This window comes from Aphidius gifuensis, linkage group LG5 (genome assembly GCF_014905175.1).
Source record: "Aphidius gifuensis isolate YNYX2018 linkage group LG5, ASM1490517v1, whole genome shotgun sequence".
NCBI lineage: Eukaryota > Metazoa > Arthropoda > Insecta > Hymenoptera > Braconidae > Aphidius > Aphidius gifuensis.
In genome coordinates this window covers 18,452,793-18,470,624 of record NC_057792.1, presented here as the reverse complement: position 1 = coordinate 18,470,624, position 17,832 = coordinate 18,452,793, and the positions used below count along the sequence as shown (strand labels likewise).

The following is a 17,832-nucleotide window of genomic DNA, read 5'->3' as shown; positions in this document are numbered from 1 at the left end:
ATAAACCATTAGTTAAATTCAACAAAAAAAAAGTTAATCATCAAGTACCCAAAGCTACCAAATACCTTGGTATAATATTTTTTTTTTTTTCTCTTAAAATTATCAAGGAAAAAAAAAATCTTCAATTCTACAATCATCAATAAACTGTATATTTTAAATAATATTCCATTATTTATTAGAAAATAATTATAATAAATATTTATTTGTTTAAATGTATCAATTTGCACGCCGAATAATTATTACTTTTTTTTGTTAATGTACACCTCTTACTTGCTAATCAATAATTCACAATTAAAAAAAAAAAAACATGAAAGATAGAATAATACTTTGATTAATTGACTCGTTAATATTTACAATAGCTAAAAAGTAAATGTTCAAAGTGAATTTAGAAAGAGAAGAGAAAAAAAAATAATCAGTCTTTTACACTTATACACACATCAATCATCACATGAATATACAAATTTCAAATAAATAAAAAAATTGTATTTAAAATGCATATCGTGTTCTGATATCTTCAAGTTTTTTAGATACTTCAGATGGTGTTCTTTCTAAATCACCAGATATACCCTTTTGTTTAGCTGGTTCAATTGAATTAAATTGTTCACATAAATCACCATCAATGACATTTTTAACTGGATAATAGTACGATCTAAATGACAAATGATCTCTACCACAAAGTGGTGGATGTTCAGATCTCATATGCATTTCAAGATGTTGAAAAAAATCATGATCTTCATGACTTGTAAATGGTACAAGTACACCAACTGTACCACTTAATGTTGTATAAACTAAACTTTCTGAACCACCAGGTATAAGTGTTGCTTTTTGTAATGACATAACTGTTTCACCAACATGAAATGATGCAACAGTATCAGCTTTTTGACTTGCACCATTTAATAAACCACGATCCCATAATGCTTTATTACCAGTTGGATCTTCATCAACATCATCATTAATTGCATGTGCAAGTCTAACAACAGCAATATTACCATATTTATCTGCAGTTGCAACTGTATCATAATCCAATACACAAGTTGTTGTTATCCATCTTGGATGTGTATCATCAGCAAATACAATTAATTGATTTTCTTGTCTTTTATAACGTACAGCATATACTGATTCTTGTACATCACTAACATATATTCTATGACCAACAGCATTTATTGATACAACTGTATTTGGTATATGTTTATTTTCACATTTACGTAACAACTTTTTCTTTCCCATATCATATAATCTCAACATACGACCAACACCAACTAATACTCTGCCTTGATATGAACATATAGCAAGTGGAACCTCGTCAACTGATGTTTTATGTAATAATTCTAATTGATTACCTTCAGCATTAACTCTGTAACAAATAAAATAATAAAAAAAAAAAATTAATTTAAATGTTTTAATTTATTTGGCAAATGCTTTTAAAGCTGATATAAATATTTATTTAAACTCAGTACTGCAGGGTTGTCATCATTAGTAAACAGCCGTGTGAACATGTCATCATTGTTTAAATAAATAAATAAAATTAATAAACTAATAATATTGTATACGTACTTGTATGTATATAAAAATCCTCCATTGCTAATACGAGGATTCAATTGATATTCTTTTGCAACACCAACAATTAAATAAAGTTGATCACCTTGATTGGCAAATTTAACAAGTGCTAAACTTAATGCAGCATAATTTTGTTCAAGTCTATATGTATTTAGAGTATCACCAGTTGTTGGAACAATAATTCTAATTAATGATGCCCATAAACCAGGTCCAGCTCTTGGTGCACCAAATACAGCTTCATTTGGTTCTTCAGATAAAAATGCTTCAGCTAATTCTCGTGCAACAGCAGCTTCTTCAGCTCCAGCAGCTTCTTGCATTTCTTCAGCCATTTGTAAACGTCTTTGTTGTTTTGTTTCTTCAGTATATGCATTATGTTCAGTTTCAATGACAATTAAATTTGATGATTCTGGATGAATTGAAAATTTACGTGGTGTATATTCAAGTGGAAAACTAACTTGATTAAATACAGCACCTAATTTTTCAAGTGCTAAAATTCTCAATGTATTTGTTGATATTGCAACAATACCTTCTGGACATTGTTCTGAACTAAAACCAGATGCATATTCAAGACTTTCATATGATAATGGTGTTAAATGAAAACGATTTTGATAATAATAACTTAACCATGATCTACTACTCATTGCAAGAACAGCTTGATTACCTTGCATTTTAATTCTAAATAATTTAACTGGTCGTGAACCAAGATATCTTGTTCTTGTATCAGCTAAATCACCAGATATTGGATCAAGAACTGTTCTCAATAATACACCATTTGTTAAACCAATATTTAAATAAAGACTTGAATGTTGTTTTATTGGATTATCATCAGAACCACCAACTTCTTTTGATGCACCCATTTCAACAATACAAAGACTTTCAGCAGCTGCTGGTAATGCTTGCATACTTCTTGGTGCTAAACAATCATTTGGATCTAATGATATTATTCTAACTGTGTTATCTTGAAGACCAACAGCCAAAAACCATGATCTTTGTTCACCAGGTGGTACTTTTCCCAAAGCCATACACATTACTTCTGATGGCATTTTTTTACGTTCAGTGTATTCATTCAATTGTCCAGTCTATAAAAGAAACAAGAAACATGTTTAGTAAAGATCTTTTAATAAATAGTATTAATTTTAATTGAAGATGGCTTGTTTTATCCAATAATTGATAACTGAAGTAACAAATTTTTCATTTCAATTGCATAATTATCAAATAAAAATTACTCTTCGCAATCTTTACATCTCAAGGAACCATTTAAAAACGTACCAGAGAGAACAATTATGCGATTTTAATATTAAAAAAAAAATAAAAAAATTATTTACCCCATCCATTTCAAAGTAGACCAATTCACCACCAGTTAAAGCAATAACAACTTGTCGTTCATTAACAGCACATTTGACAATTGTTTTTTTTCCTGGTGCTTTCCATTCATTGACACGTTTATCAGCTCTAATATGTCTGATGCCATCTGGATAAACCTGGAAAATATTAATGAAAAATTCATGTTAAAAACAATTTCGATGCATTTATTTAATTAAAATTGATGGAGAAAAAAAATGTACGGGTCATAATTCCAGGGAAATTACGAGTATCAAGTAATCTCCCAACGATGCGTGAATTCCGAAATTGATTTGGCACATATCGCGACCGACACGTGGGGAGAATCCAGGTGTCGGAGATACCGCAGTGCAAATTGATTGAATAAATATGATTAATGATTAATTACCTGTACAAGAGCATCTTCACCAAGAGCAGAACAACTGAGAGTTGGTGTTGTACCAAGAAAACCAGAATCAGTAACTTCTTCAACAGTTTCACCAATACTCAATACAAGTGTTGCATTAACAAATGATACAATAATATAAGCATCAAATTCTTCAGCAGCTGATGATGCATTTGTTGTTGTTCTTCCATCAATTCTTCTTTTAACAGTCCATACGGCATTTGGATTACCAGGAAGTTCACTAACAGCCATTTCTGATACTTCAAGACCATGACGTAATACACGAAGTGATGATCTTGGTCCTCTTCCACATGCCATGTATAATTGTGGTGTATCTTCATTTGCTAAATCAGCAACCTTTAATAATAAATTAACAACAATTAATTTATGATAAATTAAATTTAAAAAAAAAGCAATGAATCAACTTTTAATTATTGAAATTTTGTAATTTATCGTGTTCACTTCGATTCGCAATAGAATAAACAAATCGAAGGCGACGAGAATTATTTAATTTTGCATCAATCACAGAGATACGAATATTAATTTTTTCGTACCTCTACTTGTTGATGCAATTTTCAATTATTATGTAAAGCTTTGGGATAATTACCTGACAAGCTAAAATTGGTGATAAACTATCCATCTCATCAACAAGAACAAGATTTCTCAGAGGTCTTGGTGCGAAGAAGAATGTATCACCATCTTCTAATGGCATTGCTGAACTAAATTCTGGCTCGTCATCATCATCACCAAGATGAGCAATTTGATATAAATAATGATTACCAAATTCAGATGCAATAAATAAAAATCCAGTTTTTAATACACACATACTTGTTGCAACAGGTACAGTATCAAAATATTTTAATTTAATTTCAGTAACCATATCTTCATCTGTTTCAAGTGTTATTTTAAATATATCACCTTGTTCAGTTTGTGCAAGAAAAAAAAACATACTTTTTGTTTTATGAGTTGCTGAACAAACAAATATCATTCCTCGTTCTGGATCATCAAGATCATTTCTTCTTCTTGGAATTGGACAACGTATATCATGTTGATCACCCAAATTTTTATATGTTAAATAATTTTCTGAACAAATTAATACACCACTTGGTCCATCATTACCACCAGGTACTGATACCAAAAAATTTGCATGTTCTTCAAGTGGTTCACTGTATTTTCTAACAACATGATTAAGACCAAGATCAAGCTCATACAATGTTAATGTTTGTTGTGTTTTAATTGCAGCATCACCAGTTGGATCACTATCAGCATCTTCATAATCAATTTCAAGACATGCAAACATTGGATTTTCAAATCCAACATCAACACCAACAGTATGATAAACAAGTGTATTACTTTTGTGTGCCTCAAGTGGTGATGATATTGTAAGACGTGCTTCTGGATCTCTATTGAGAATGTAGACTAGCTTTTGTTTTTCAATAGCTCCTGTTAAATCAAAAAAATCAATTTTTTATTAATTTAATTTACAATTTTTATCTTGAGGGAATATTAATTTGAGATTAGCTTTTTTATACATCAGTATCTGAGGTTTATAATCAATGTAATTCAGGTGAAACACGGACAGATAAAATTCATCATAATAAAAATAATATAAAACAAATGTTTCATGATAATAAAAATGATAATTTACCTATCATAACTGCACGTCCTTTTGGATCAATGGCAAGATATTGACCAGGTACAATTCTTCGACAGCCACTTTTACCAAAAGTCTCCTGGTGAACTTTGTCAAATACATTTTTAGCTGGTATATATTCAAGAATAACAATTCTTCCAGAATCAGAACCAATGACGATGTAATCTTTGGTGCCTCCAGTTAACCTAAATGCCATCAACGATCTAATAACGCCAAATGTTTCAACAGTCAGCAATGTATGAACTTTTCCAGTTGTTGGATCAGGCCTCAATAACTCCAATGATTTACCACGTGATACAAGAATTTCTTGCATTTTACTGCCAGAAAAATTTCCATGAACAGCGTGGGTTATGCCTGTGGCACGTTGAAGTGTTAAATTGTAAAGATACATGATGATTATCAATTATTTAACCTTCCGCGTGTTCATGTATTAATATACCACGGCCTCGGCTTTTGATGTTCAACAGCAGCTCCTATTTAAAATAACACAACGATCCGCTTTGTAAAATTAATAATTACAAGGTTTTGAGTTGATTCATATGATGCATCAATTATAAATTTTTTATTCAGTATCTGAAATATTTATAATCAATGTAATTCAGGTGAAACACGGACAGATAAAAGTCATCATAATAAAAAATTTATAATTAATTTAATTATGATAATTAATTTTATATATTTAATTTACCTATCATAACTGCACAAGTCTTGCATTGACTGCAATATTTTTTACAAAATTGCTCAATGAGCGTTATGACTCGTGGTGGATTGCTGATGATGGTTGACGAGAAAAGACCGGTTGGTGAATTACGTAGCGTCCACCAAAGTACAGACCAACGCGTCCCGGAAGTTGGCTCATTTACAATTAACTACCAGCCAGTTTTACCAACTGTTTTTATCATCAAGAAAACAATGATGATGCCATCTTGAAGCATCTAGCCAGAGCTTTATGATACAGCCATAAAAAATTGAGGTTAGATTCATCCAAAATAAATGGTTGCTGAAGCAAAAAAGAGACAAAATTATTTATAAAGATGGAAGAAATTAATAATAAAACTGATAATGAATTGAGTGAAACTAAAAAATCATACAGTGGAATTCCAGAAGCAGCATTTGTGGTAATTTATTTGATAAATATTTTAAATTAAAATGATAAATTGTTTAATTATTGACAAGCATGAAAAACCAAATAACCATTTATGGACATGATAATAATAATCCTCCCTCTTTATTCTCATCTTGATTTTTTTTGTAAATTAATAAATATATTTTGTTTTTATTGATTTTATTAACAGGAAGATGTTGATGCATTTATGGCACTAGCTGAAAATGAAGGAAAAGTAGATAAAGTGCTTAAAAAACTTGATGAAAATCATAGTAAATATAAATTTATGGAATACAATTTGGCAAGTCAAAAACGTAGATGGAAATCACAAATTCCAGAATGGGAACGTTCATTGGAAATGATAAAAAAACTACAATCAGAAAAAGATAGTAGTCAAGATCTTGATATACAATTTTTATTGTCTGAACAAGTTTATGCAAAAGCTGTTGTTCCACCAACTGATAAAGTTTGTCTGTGGTTAGGTGCTAATGTCATGTTGGAGTATACACTTGATGATGCACAAAGCTTGATGGTTAAAAATATTGATGTTGCTAAAACAAAACTAAAACATGTTGAGCATGATCTTGATTTTGTCAGAGATCAATTTACAACAACAGAAGTCAACATGGCTAGAGTCTACAATTGGGACGTCAAAAGACGACAAGCAACAAAATCAACATAAACAACAACATCATCAATAAATAATACAATTTTTTTTTTTTTCAATTTGTTACTGTTCATCTTGAATATAATAATTTCATTCAATGCAAATCATTATCATGTAATACTCAATTTAAACCCACGTTTTATTTTTTTTTTTTGTAATAATATAAACTCAAAAAGAAAAAGAACTTTATAATAATTTTTATTTGTTTTACAAACATTTGTCTAGCTCTCTTTTTTAATTATAATATATAAATATTATTGATATATATTTTATAACAATACTTTTGTACTTTCATCAGACCCTTTTAGTATCAAGATGAGATAATTATCAGTTAATTTGCTCCAATAATATTACAATAATATTTCATGTCTCTTTAATAGACTGAGCAAGCCTAAATTGTTTTATTTTTAATTTAGAAAAATATTAGTTTTTTAACTTTAGAATACTTGATAATTTATGAATTTAAATATTAAATATTAACAATAGAATAATAAGGCACCAAGTTAGCTTATACCAAAACTTCAGACTAGTTTGGAATGTTTTTTTTTTTTTGTATTAAAAGTCTAGTTGATTATTCTTCAGCTTCATTATCATCATTGATTTCAAGTTTTGCCAATTTTTTTCGTAGTTCACGATTCATGGCTTCACTTTCATCAAGTTTCTTTTTGAGTTCATCAACTTCAACAGTCTCTTCAGTTATACCACCAATTCTTTTACGAATATACCTGATAAACATATAGTAAATTAAATTAAATTAAATTGATTTTAGACATTTTTTTTGTGACAAACATACTCAAGTGCATCATCTGGTTTTTCAGTTTCTTCATAAAGCATAACCAAAACTTTTGTCAGGGCATCAAGAACACCAGCTCGCTCCAAATATCTTCTAAATTCTTCTCTTTTTGGTTCATTTGGCTGATAAATATTGAACAAATGTTAATTAATTTTATTAAAATTCATTTTTTATGTTAAAAAGATTTTTTTCTTACCTTGAAACTAGACATGGCCTTTTTTCTTTATTTTTTTTTTTTATCAAAAAAAAAAAATCAATACAATAATTATGTTTAAAAATTAATTAAACAGTTTGAAAACTTTATGACAGGTTTAATTGATTGATAAGAAAAGATAAAAAATTATTAGACTATTGTGTGTAAAAACAGATGGAAATGAAAGAGAGAAAAACAAAAAAAGAATATTCATTAATTTTATTATTATTTAATGATTAATATTCATGAATCATCAAGTCGTTAGCAATTAAAATTAAGCATCGCTTTTTGTACACTCGCCTAAATACTTTTTGTTTTTGTTTACACGCCATCTTGAATATCATATTTGTATTTTGGCGCCCATGTTTATTGAATAATAATAACAGAAAAAAAAAGAGGAACACATTCGTGTGTCCAACAAAAGACACAACAACAAAAAAAAAAACGACATCAATCATGATGATCATCATGTGTTAAATTTGGAAAAAGCAGAGTAGTTTAATGTTGTTTTTTTAATTCAAGACATAGAACATATTTTAGACATAGAACAAAAATAAATAATTATGGGTATTACTGGTTTGATTCCCTTCCTGGACAAGGCCTCTAAGAGAGGCAACATCAGTCAATTTTCTGGTGGAAGTGTTGCTATTGATACATACTGTTGGCTTCATCGTGGTGCATTTTCTTGTGCTGATAAAATTGCTTTGGGACAACCAACTGATGCGTAAGATACAATTCAAGATCTAAAAATTTTGTCACTTGATACAGATTTTTAAATGACACGTTTGTTTTTATTCTTTAGATATGTCAGATACTGTATGAAGCTTGTCCATATGTTGCTGGCAAATAGAATAAAACCAATATTAGTATTTGATGGTCGTCATTTACCTGCAAAAGCTGAGACAGAAGTTAAACGTCGTGAGTAAGTATAAACTTGTAGCAAGATAAACTTGATAACTTTATTAATATAAATTATATTAATTAAAACAGATCAAGAGAAAGCAATCGACGTAGAGCTGCTGAATTAATGAAAATGGGAAAATCACATGAAGGAAAAAATTTATTACGTAGATCTGTTGATATATCACATGAAATGGCATTGGAATTAATAAAAGAATGTCAAAATATAAATGTTGATTGTATTGTTGCACCATATGAAGCTGATGCACAATTGGCATATTTAAATATAAATGGTTTTGCTGATGTTGTCATAACTGAAGACAGTGATTTAACACTATTTGGTTGTAAAAAAATATTTTTTAAAATGGATATTAATGGTAATGGATTACTTGTTGAACAAGAAAATCTTCATCTAGCAATGGGCATTAAAAAAGACTATTTTGATATTGATAAATTTCGTCATATGTGTATATTATCTGGTTGTGATTATTTATCATCATTACCTGGTATTGGTCTATCAAAAGCTCTTAAATTTGTTAAAAATTCAGAATCAGATATATTAAAATCTTTACCACGTATTGGATCATATTTAAATATGAAATCATTAAAAGTTAGTAAAGAATATTGTGAAGGTTTTATATGTGCATTAATAACATTTAAACATCAATTAGTATATTGTCCAATAAAACGTAAACAAGTTAGATTACATGATGTACCAGATGATGTTACTGAACAACAATTATATCATGCTGGTAATGAAGTTGATGAAAAACTTGCATATCAACTTGCACTTGGTAATTATCATCCTTTAACATTAAAAAAACTTCATGAATTTGATCCAGATTCAAAAATTCAAATTAAAAAAAAAACAAATGGATGGCATGAAACATCATCAACAAATCATCAATCAATATGGTCATCTGATTTTAAATTAAAATTAAATAATGAATCAACTAAAAAAGTTGATGATGGTACAACAAAATGGCCAAATACAACTGGTAAAATAATGCTGTTAAAAACTAAAAGTATTGAAAATAATATTAACACAATGAAAAGATCATTTGAAAAAATGAATGATGAATTAAATGATGAAGATATGTTGAAATTTTATGGTAGTAAATCAATTGAAAATCAACAAAATGATGAAGATAAAATAACTAAAAAAGTTAAAACAATTGATATTAATGTTAATGAAGAAACAACGAATTTATCAACAACTCCAAAACACAAGAAAAATGTATTTTCTAAAAATATTGAAACATCACCATGTCTTGTTCGTCCAAAAAGAAAATTATTAACAAAAATTGCAATTGAGCCAACGATTATTGATGAATCAGTTCATACACCAAGTAAATATTTTTCAAATAATCAAAATGATGATGAAATTACAAGTCATGATAGTACTGATGATTCAAATAAAAATACAAAGCTATTATCAGTTAATGTAATTATACCAGAAACACCAGATGAAGGACTACCAATAAGTCAGCCAGATGAGTACAAAGAAAATACAGATAATTTAAAAAGCCATCAAGTAACAACTAATTTATTAAGAACAGATTCAGGTGTTGATTTAAAAGATGATTCTAATGATAAAATAAATTATCTAGATGTTGAAAAACATGATGAAGATCATGAAGATGATGATAAAGATTTAAATTGTTTTGATAATGCCAAATGTGATGATAATGAGATTATTGATGATAAAGTTAGAGCACCTAGTCCAGATGATAATTTTGAATTTGAGAGTACTTCTCAACAGACAAATTCACTACGAAGTTCATTTTTTAAATGGTCAAATACTAAAAATACAAATAGCTCAAATATTTTTAATAAAAACAAACAACAGTTATCATCAAAAAAATCAATTAGTTCACAAAGCAGGTCTAGAACAACTAGGCGTACACCAGTTGCTAGTAAAATAACTCCTGTTAATTCACAACAGAGTCTATTAAATATGTTTGGATTCAAAAAACAAACAACCATGAAACAATGATTTTTTTTTTGTTAGCTGGATCAATTTAACATGAAAAAAAAAAAAAACAACAGGGGCTGTGTTACTCTCATAATCATAAGCAAACAATGAAGATACAAAAGACTAGAACAATAATTCAACACTGCCAAGTTGCATTTTAGTATATTAATTTCTTTTTCACTGTGTTTCATTAATTTTGTTTTTTTTGTTTTTACGTAATTATGATTTTGAAGTTGATTTCGAAATTTTTGAATTTCCATTTTTCTATTATATTTGTTATTTTTTAGTAGGTTAATAATAATTATTTGTAAATTTGACTTTCGTTTTTTTTAATCGTTTAAAATAAAATAAATAGTTGAATAATTTTTTGTCAAACAAACGAATTAATTAAGACAAAAAAATAATACAGTAAAATAAAAATACGTATCTAGTTTTTCATCAATAAATAGTAAAAATATCAAAAACAAATTTTTATTTAATTTCATTTATTTATTTATTTACAGATTTATTTATATACATCTGTACGATTTATTCTAATAATTAAAGATAAAACGATTTATTAGAAACGAACCAAGTGGCTCAATTAAAAATTCATTCAATTAATTTTAAGAGATTCAAAAAGAAAAAAGAAGAAAATCAAGTTCTCAATTTAAACTCATTATATATATATTTTTATTTTTCATCAACAATCCAAAACAACAAGAAAAAAAAATGTGTGTTAATTAATTATTGGGCTTGATGCTCGATACAAAGTACGTTCATTTAAATAAATATATTTTGTAATCATGTGATTACGTCTTGATATTATTTTATTCATGAAAAAGTGTGTGCTTAAGACAGATATTTTTTATATTTCAATTAGATAATAACACAAATTAATACTGCCAAATGACCAAATTAATAATTCCATTTTTTTACATGGTAAAATTATATCAAATAAAATTACCAAAATTATTTAAAATGTAGGCCATGATACTGTGAACGTACATTGATATCTTCTAAAATTTTATACTGAACATTTTATATTTTCAAACAATCATTTAGGTTTTATTATTTATTTATATATATTTTTTTTTATTTCGATAAAATTATGCATTTTATGAATTATTTATTTAAACTTTCTTTATTTTTTTTTTAATTTTTCTTTGAAGGGAATGTCGTTTATCTGTTTATTATTAATATTGAACAAAAATTGAGTAAATTTTTTAATCAGTAAATTTACGATTTGGATTGCGACCGAATAGAGCTGAACGTATTTCAGGCACCAACTGCTGAGCAATCAATTCTAATCTTGATTCCAGTGTATTGCTAATTTTTATTTTTCCTATTATTGCAAAAAAAAAAAATATATAAAATTAAATAAACAATATAAAAATGACATTATTAATTTATTTAACAATGATTATTACCTTTTGCAGCATAAAGTTCAACACCACCACAACCATCAGCTTGAATGAAATTTTCTTGATCAACTTTAACAAGAGTTTCTTTTTTCGAAACTTCTTTGTACTTGTCCTGGATCTCAGGAAGAATTGATTCAACAAGAGTTACATCTGCTTGACGAACACGAAGTAGTACAGATGGTTCCATCACCTGATCAACAAACACAAAATTATAAATAAAAATTGCAGTTAATAATTTTAATTTGATGTTATTTACCTGGTAAAGACCCTGGATGATTAACATCTTTAATATCTCAGTGTAACGTGCACGATCACGACCAATTTCACCAAGCTTTTTTCTTGCTTCATCAAGTGCACTTCTCACGTGATCTTCACGTACTTTTAAAACTTTCAATCTTGCTTGATTAAGCATATTTGATGATTGACTAAAAAATAAATAATTAATTGTTTATTATGACATAATGACAGTTTTAATAATTTAAAAAAAAAATATTAACATACATTTTTTTTTGTAGCTCAACTTGTTTTTCTTTCTTTTCAAAATATTCCATTATTTTAAGACGTTGCTGTTGAACCAAACGTCCTTTTTCAATGTTGAATTCCTCCTCAGCTTTTGCATCAATTTCTTCGGCTTTTTCATTGGCTTCTTGCTCAATGAAGGCCATCATATGCTTGATCTATTAAAACCCAAAAAAAAATGACATTAAACATCATCATAAAAATTATAAAATTCATATTAACAAAGTCATATAAATAAACAACAATAAATCTATAAAATCAATGACAATTGATGATTATTAAACCAAAAAAAAAACTAGATAAAAAGATAATATATAAATATGTAAAATACTCCAAAAAAAAAAGAAAAAAGAAATTGAATTAAATATATTTTTAACTCACCTGTTTTTGGACATCGGCATCGCTGAGAGCCATGATTAAAATTGATTATTATTTAAAAAAATTGTTTTAAATAAATAAATAAACTTATTGCCAACGACAATATATTAACAATGAAGATTTATAATATTTTAGTAAAAGCTAACGCCCGTAATAAAATGTACGTAATTTTAGAAGAACAGCCCAACTTTGATCATATGACTTATCACCACCACACATACAAAAAAAAAATACATACATGATCATTACACGCGCATGCCCAATAAAACCAAACTCGTCAAAAAAAAATAATATAAAATTCAATATAATTAACAAAATAAATTACGTATTAAATTAAAATTAAAAATAATTAGGTAAATTTATAAATAAACTAATTTTAATTTATTATTTTCATTGTCAATTCTGTTGTCAAATTTAAAAATTTTACCGGCCAATAGTAATAGTAGATTACTGCTTTATCAATCAATAATAAAAGTAGATTAAACAAAAGGAGAAAAAAGTGAGATAAAATATATAAATTAACAATGTATTAAACAAAGAAAAAAAAGAAAAAAAAAAAAATGACACACAAGCGCTGTTTCATTGGTCCAATTGTCAAAAAAAAAAAAAAAAAAGTCGTAATTAATGAAAAAAAAAAACGCTAAAAAAGTATTTTTTTCACGGCATTATTTAACAATAATAAAAAAAAATTAACAATTAGATTATTATTAAATAAATAATATATAAAATTTAGTATTTAAAAATAATATATAAATTGTTTAATTTTAATAAATAAATAATTTATAAATAAAGGTCAAAAAAAATAAATAAAAAAAAGAAAGATAAAATACACACAAAACACATTCTCTCTCGTACTATTGTATATATTTGTATGCACCGGGCGTTTGGGTTGCTGATTTGAGTGATTTTGTTGAGAGAAAAAATATATATATATATTTTTTGTGTTGAAAAAAAAAAGGTTTGCTAATATGGCAGAATTTTGTGATTCTAGTGTTGTTACAATTTTGTGATATATACCTACATTAATATACAATACATTGAAAATAAAAAATAAAAAGTGTATGTTTATATAAAAAATATATTATATTATTTTTTTTTTTTTTCATAAATTGTATCAGTATTAAGTCTTAATTGTGTCAATGATGTTACAGTCAACCTTGATATCAGTGTGACTGTGTATATTTTTGTGACAATTATAAACTGTTATTGTGAAAAGCATTACCCGCCTAAATAGTGCCAGTTAAAAAATTAATAATAAATACACATAAACATTGCTTATTTTTTTTTGAGTCAATAAAATTATTTATAACATTATTTTTTTCTCAATTTTTTCTACAAGTGATTGGTTTTCATTTTTTTTTTTTGCCTTTTTTTTTCTTGTGTATATTATTTATAAAATGTATTTAAATTAAAGAATAAAAAAGTGGTGTCATTTACAGCTGGAATAAATAAATTAGGTAATTATTGTTATTTATAAATTTGTTTATTTATATTTGACGTAAAAAAATATATATTTTCTAGGGCATAACCTATATATTTCGAATGATAAAATGTGCTATACTTTGTGACGTATGATAGTACCTTAAAATGAATTAATTAATTAAATAAATAAATAGTAATTTTATATTTTAATTAATTAATCATATTTTAATTGATGAATTTTATTTTTTAATATTTACAATTTATAACCTTATAAACATATGTGTGTGTAAACAATTGTTTGAAAGAAAAAAAAAAAAAAAAATTTGTTTTATTGTTTGTGATAAAATTAGAAAAAAAATTAAAATTATGAATTTTTTAATTAGAAATATTATTCTGTAATATTCTCAGTCATGAAAATTAAATTTTGATTAATATTATTTAAATATCTGTCATAAAATTAAAATTTAAATGCAAATTTTATTTCAAGATTAAATCAACACAATACTATTAATCTTGTTTTTTTTTTTTTCTTTTGTCAAAAATGAATTTGAATATCATTTACTAATATTTTGGCTTTTGAGTAAAGCATGTATCAATTCATCATCATGATACTGTTATTATTTAAAAAATATTAAAATCAAGATATACAACAAACAAAGTATAGCATATTTCATTGTCAAGGTACAACCATAATTTATAGGTTATAAATATACCTTTGTTTCCAATCATCTTTCATCACTGCTCTCTGTGCTTGTCAAACCAACATATCCCGCGTAATAAATTTTTTTTTTTTTTATTTTCTTTAAATTATTATTATTTTTTATGTGTGTGTGTACGTGTTTTGCAATGCACTGAATGAAAAAAAAAATAAACAACAAACAAACAAACAAATTTACAATAAATAAATAAATAATAATTTTTTGTTTTTGGAATTAAAATTATTTTTTGTGTGTTTGATAAAGTTAATATTTTTTAAAATGATAAATAATTAACAACGCATTTTCTTATGAAATAATAATAAAAAAATAAAAGTATGTTTATGTTATTTTATAAATGATAAATAACATAATGATATATTAATTTTTTAAATGTATTAATTAAATAAAGCTTTAGCAGGTATTTAAAATAAGAGTGTCAGGAGGCTATGGCCAACCTGAATTTTGAACAGCCACCAAGGAGTATAGGAAGTACTAGTATAATAACTTCACGTGGTACTAGTAGTGGAGGATTAAGTTCATCAACATTGATGGGTCATGTCACACCAACATCAGGCATGTTTTCAGGCTCATCATCAAGTACATCAAGTACAGCAAATTCGACAATTGTCGGAGCAAGCATTTATCCAGGTGGATCTGGAGGTGGCTCACAAACTGTTGGTCATCCAATACAACAACAACAACAACAACAGCAGCAACAACAACAACAGCAACAGCAGCAACAACAACAACAACAGCTTTCGCCTATGGGAAGCAGAGGAGGTGGTGGTGGTGGTCTCTTTACTCAAAGAACTTTTGCTGATAGACGTACTATGCCTGCTCTTGGGTTGGTTTTTTTTTTTTTTTTGGCTTTATTTTTGTCTTGATTTGCTTGCTTATTATTTCAATTGCAACTAAAATAATAACATTTGTTGTTGTTGTTGTATTTTGTTGATGTAAATTAGTTGATTTATTTATTCATTTATTTACAGCAATTCAAATCCAATGGGGAGTATGGGAAGCTTTGGAATACCACCAAGTCGAAGTTATGGATCTCAAGGTGCGATAAATAGTTATCATTCTGTATTTGGTAATAGTGGTGGCGGAGATACGAGTACACCTCCACTCTTGGATCTTTCGGAATTTCCTTCGTTAACAAACAGAGGACAGCAGGGTGATTCTATGCCTCAACCTAGCCCCATGCCGGGAAAACAAGCTTACGGTTTGTTTTATTATTCGGCATTATTTACTACAAAATTAAACTAATATGTATTTTTTTTTTTTCTCTTTTTTATTATTTTTCTCGGTATTACTATTGGAATAACATTTGATTATGATGGATCTTTGTTAATTTGTTATTTGGATGCAGTTGGTATGGTTAAACAACCAACGGTGGAAACAAGTGAATTTACAATGAGCTCAGAAGATTTTCCAGCATTACCTGGTACACAAAGTAGAGATGGTCCATCACCTGGTGATAATATAACAGGTGAAAAAAATCTTTCAGTTGGTCTTGGACCAGAAATTGGACAAGATGCATTACAAAGTAATAGAGTAACTGGTACAGATAAATCTCAAGCATCTAAAAGAGGAATACAAACATCACCTGATGGTAAATAATAAAATAAAACAAAATTTATATTAATTAACTTTAAAATAATTGATATTTATATTTATATTAAAGGTAAAGTAACGAATATACCTGCAAGCATGGTCAAAGATCAATTTGGTATGGTAGGATTATTAACATTTATTCGAGCAGCTGAAACAGATCCAAATCTTGTATCATTAGCACTTGGTCAAGACTTGACTGCATTAGGACTCAATCTAAATTCACCTGAAAATCTTTATCAAAATTTTGGTGGCCCCTGGGCGGATACACCATGTCGGCCGCAAGATATTGATTTTCATGTACCACCAGAATATCTCATTAACGCATCCATAAGGTAAGCTGTCATTAATCAATTAATTATTTGTACTGATGTTTAACATGGTAATTAATTAATTTATATTTACAGGGATAAGTTGGCACCTGTAAAACTCAATCGTTACAAAGATGATCTCTTATTTTATATGTTTTATACAAATGTTGGAGATGTCTTACAATTAGCTGCTGCTGCTGAACTGTAATTATTATTATTAATATTTATTTTAAAATAATTAGAGGCCTCTTGTTTGTTATACTATTTAATAAATTAATTTAAAATAATAGATACAGCAGAGAATGGCGATATCATATGGAAGAAAAAGTATGGATAACGCAAGCACCTGGACTTGGAATGGTTGAAAAAACATCAACGTATGAGCGTGGTACTTATTTTTATTTTGATGCACAAAATTGGAGAAAAGTACCAAAGGAATTCCATTTGGATTATACTAAATTGGAAAGTAGACCTCATCTTCCTCAAACCTTGTATCAACAACCTCAGCCTTGACTACAGGTTAATTAAGAATTATAAATTTAAATTTAAAATTAATAAACAAAAAGAAATTAAATAAAATTAAATACAAGCAAGTAAATCTGTACAAATATTTAAAAAAAAAAAAAAACAAAAACAAACTAAATTACAATCAGTATGACTGCTTTTGATAAATGTTAATAATTATTATTTTTTTACTTTGTTATTAAAATATATTTACACATGATATTACTATTAATTTTTTTTTTTTTTTTTCAATATATTTGAAAAACATCAAAACAAGAATTAAACTTGTTTCAGATTTGCCTGCAGATAAGTGTGCTGTATGTGAAGCTGGATGTATCCAGCTATTGTATAAATGAACAAATTTAATAATCTTTAATAAAACATTACATTCAAAGAGTAAAAAAAAAAAAAAAAAAGTA

General features: G+C 27.1%; 6 protein-coding genes across 13 annotated transcripts; 3 read left to right on the top strand and 3 right to left on the bottom strand.

Annotated features, from left to right (window-relative positions):
- Window positions 1-126: 126 nt before the first annotated feature.
- On the bottom strand, window positions 127-5,786 carry LOC122858051 (splicing factor 3B subunit 3). Of its 2 annotated transcripts, none has more exons than XM_044160708.1 (7): window positions 5,626-5,786; window positions 4,932-5,510; window positions 3,891-4,726; window positions 3,287-3,640; window positions 2,883-3,038; window positions 1,555-2,636; window positions 127-1,354 (listed from the first exon to the last, which is right to left on the bottom strand). In XM_044160708.1, the coding sequence occupies exons 2-7, from the start codon at window positions 5,326-5,328 to the stop codon at window positions 487-489; spliced, it is 3,693 nt and encodes a 1,230-aa protein (XP_044016643.1). In that variant the 5' UTR covers window positions 5,329-5,510; window positions 5,626-5,786; the 3' UTR covers window positions 127-486. The 2 variants fall into 2 exon arrangements, with proteins under 2 accessions (XP_044016643.1, XP_044016642.1); XM_044160707.1 differs by having other exon boundaries at window positions 4,932-5,410.
- A 97-nt stretch (window positions 5,787-5,883) lies between these two features.
- LOC122858174 (prefoldin subunit 3) lies at window positions 5,884-7,434 on the top strand. Its single transcript, XM_044160906.1, has 2 exons — window positions 5,884-6,055; window positions 6,233-7,434. The coding sequence occupies exons 1-2, from the start codon at window positions 5,972-5,974 to the stop codon at window positions 6,722-6,724; spliced, it is 576 nt and encodes a 191-aa protein (XP_044016841.1). The 5' UTR covers window positions 5,884-5,971; the 3' UTR covers window positions 6,725-7,434.
- On the bottom strand, window positions 7,060-7,892 carry LOC122858196 (c-Myc-binding protein). The gene is made up of 3 exons (XM_044160933.1): window positions 7,699-7,892; window positions 7,503-7,624; window positions 7,060-7,434 (listed from the first exon to the last, which is right to left on the bottom strand). Exons 1-3 carry the CDS (start codon window positions 7,711-7,713, stop codon window positions 7,281-7,283), a joined length of 291 nt encoding a protein of 96 aa, XP_044016868.1. The 5' UTR covers window positions 7,714-7,892; the 3' UTR covers window positions 7,060-7,280.
- A 175-nt stretch (window positions 7,893-8,067) lies between these two features.
- Window positions 8,068-10,780, top strand: LOC122858076 (exonuclease 1). The gene is made up of 3 exons (XM_044160748.1): window positions 8,068-8,419; window positions 8,498-8,617; window positions 8,686-10,780. Exons 1-3 carry the CDS (start codon window positions 8,259-8,261, stop codon window positions 10,589-10,591), a joined length of 2,187 nt encoding a protein of 728 aa, XP_044016683.1. The 5' UTR covers window positions 8,068-8,258; the 3' UTR covers window positions 10,592-10,780.
- A 641-nt stretch (window positions 10,781-11,421) lies between these two features.
- LOC122858158 (V-type proton ATPase subunit E) lies at window positions 11,422-13,106 on the bottom strand. Of its 2 annotated transcripts, XM_044160878.1 has the most exons (5): window positions 12,874-13,106; window positions 12,475-12,650; window positions 12,230-12,398; window positions 11,980-12,163; window positions 11,422-11,894 (listed from the first exon to the last, which is right to left on the bottom strand). In XM_044160878.1, the coding sequence occupies exons 1-5, from the start codon at window positions 12,904-12,906 to the stop codon at window positions 11,776-11,778; spliced, it is 681 nt and encodes a 226-aa protein (XP_044016813.1). In that variant the 5' UTR covers window positions 12,907-13,106; the 3' UTR covers window positions 11,422-11,775. The 2 variants fall into 2 exon arrangements, with proteins under 2 accessions (XP_044016813.1, XP_044016812.1); XM_044160877.1 differs by having other exon boundaries at window positions 11,980-12,398; window positions 12,874-13,097.
- Window positions 13,107-13,492: 386 nt separating this feature from the next.
- LOC122858114 (CCR4-NOT transcription complex subunit 2) lies at window positions 13,493-17,829 on the top strand. 6 transcript variants are annotated; one of them, XM_044160806.1, is made up of 8 exons: window positions 13,493-14,327; window positions 15,409-15,834; window positions 15,980-16,209; window positions 16,357-16,599; window positions 16,672-16,933; window positions 17,006-17,113; window positions 17,200-17,428; window positions 17,708-17,829. In XM_044160806.1, exons 2-7 carry the CDS (start codon window positions 15,437-15,439, stop codon window positions 17,420-17,422), a joined length of 1,464 nt encoding a protein of 487 aa, XP_044016741.1. In that variant the 5' UTR covers window positions 13,493-14,327; window positions 15,409-15,436; the 3' UTR covers window positions 17,423-17,428; window positions 17,708-17,829. The 6 variants fall into 6 exon arrangements, with proteins under 6 accessions (XP_044016741.1, XP_044016744.1, XP_044016742.1 ...); XM_044160809.1 differs by having other exon boundaries at window positions 13,646-14,327; window positions 15,980-16,161; XM_044160807.1 differs by having other exon boundaries at window positions 13,648-14,327; window positions 15,400-15,834.
- Window positions 17,830-17,832: the final 3 nt, after the last annotated feature.

Bases quoted from the DNA above. Each gene is read 5' to 3' on its own strand.
- LOC122858051 (XM_044160708.1), bottom strand. From the start codon at position 5,328: ATGTATCTTTACAATTTAACACTTCAACGTGCCACAGGCATAACCCAC. The intron at 4,727-4,931 runs GTAAATTATCAT...TTGATTTAACAG, and splicing joins AGGACGTGCAGTTATGATAG to GAGCTATTGAAAAACAAAAG. The intron at 3,641-3,890 runs GTAATTATCCCA...TTATTATTAAAG, and splicing joins CACCAATTTTAGCTTGTCAG to GTTGCTGATTTAGCAAATGA.
- LOC122858076 (XM_044160748.1), top strand. From the start codon at position 8,259: ATGGGTATTACTGGTTTGATTCCCTTCCTGGACAAGGCCTCTAAGAGA. The intron at 8,420-8,497 runs GTAAGATACAAT...TTTATTCTTTAG, and splicing joins TTGGGACAACCAACTGATGC to ATATGTCAGATACTGTATGA. The intron at 8,618-8,685 runs GTAAGTATAAAC...TAATTAAAACAG, and splicing joins ACAGAAGTTAAACGTCGTGA to ATCAAGAGAAAGCAATCGAC.
- LOC122858174 (XM_044160906.1), top strand. From the start codon at position 5,972: ATGGAAGAAATTAATAATAAAACTGATAATGAATTGAGTGAAACTAAA. The intron at 6,056-6,232 runs GTAATTTATTTG...TTTTATTAACAG, and splicing joins TTCCAGAAGCAGCATTTGTG to GAAGATGTTGATGCATTTAT.
- LOC122858196 (XM_044160933.1), bottom strand. The intron at 7,435-7,502 runs GTATGTTTGTCA...TATGTTTATCAG, and splicing joins AAACCAGATGATGCACTTGA to GTATATTCGTAAAAGAATTG.
- LOC122858158 (XM_044160877.1), bottom strand. From the start codon at position 12,906: ATGGCTCTCAGCGATGCCGATGTCCAAAAACAG. The intron at 12,399-12,474 runs GTATGTTAATAT...TTTATTTTTTAG, and splicing joins GTTGAGCTACAAAAAAAAAT to TCAATCATCAAATATGCTTA. The intron at 11,895-11,979 runs GTAATAATCATT...TTGCAATAATAG, and splicing joins TGAACTTTATGCTGCAAAAG to GAAAAATAAAAATTAGCAAT.
- LOC122858114 (XM_044160806.1), top strand. From the start codon at position 15,437: ATGGCCAACCTGAATTTTGAACAGCCACCAAGGAGTATAGGAAGTACT. The intron at 15,835-15,979 runs GTTGGTTTTTTT...ATTTATTTACAG, and splicing joins CGTACTATGCCTGCTCTTGG to CAATTCAAATCCAATGGGGA. The intron at 17,114-17,199 runs GTAATTATTATT...TTAAAATAATAG, and splicing joins TTAGCTGCTGCTGCTGAACT to ATACAGCAGAGAATGGCGAT.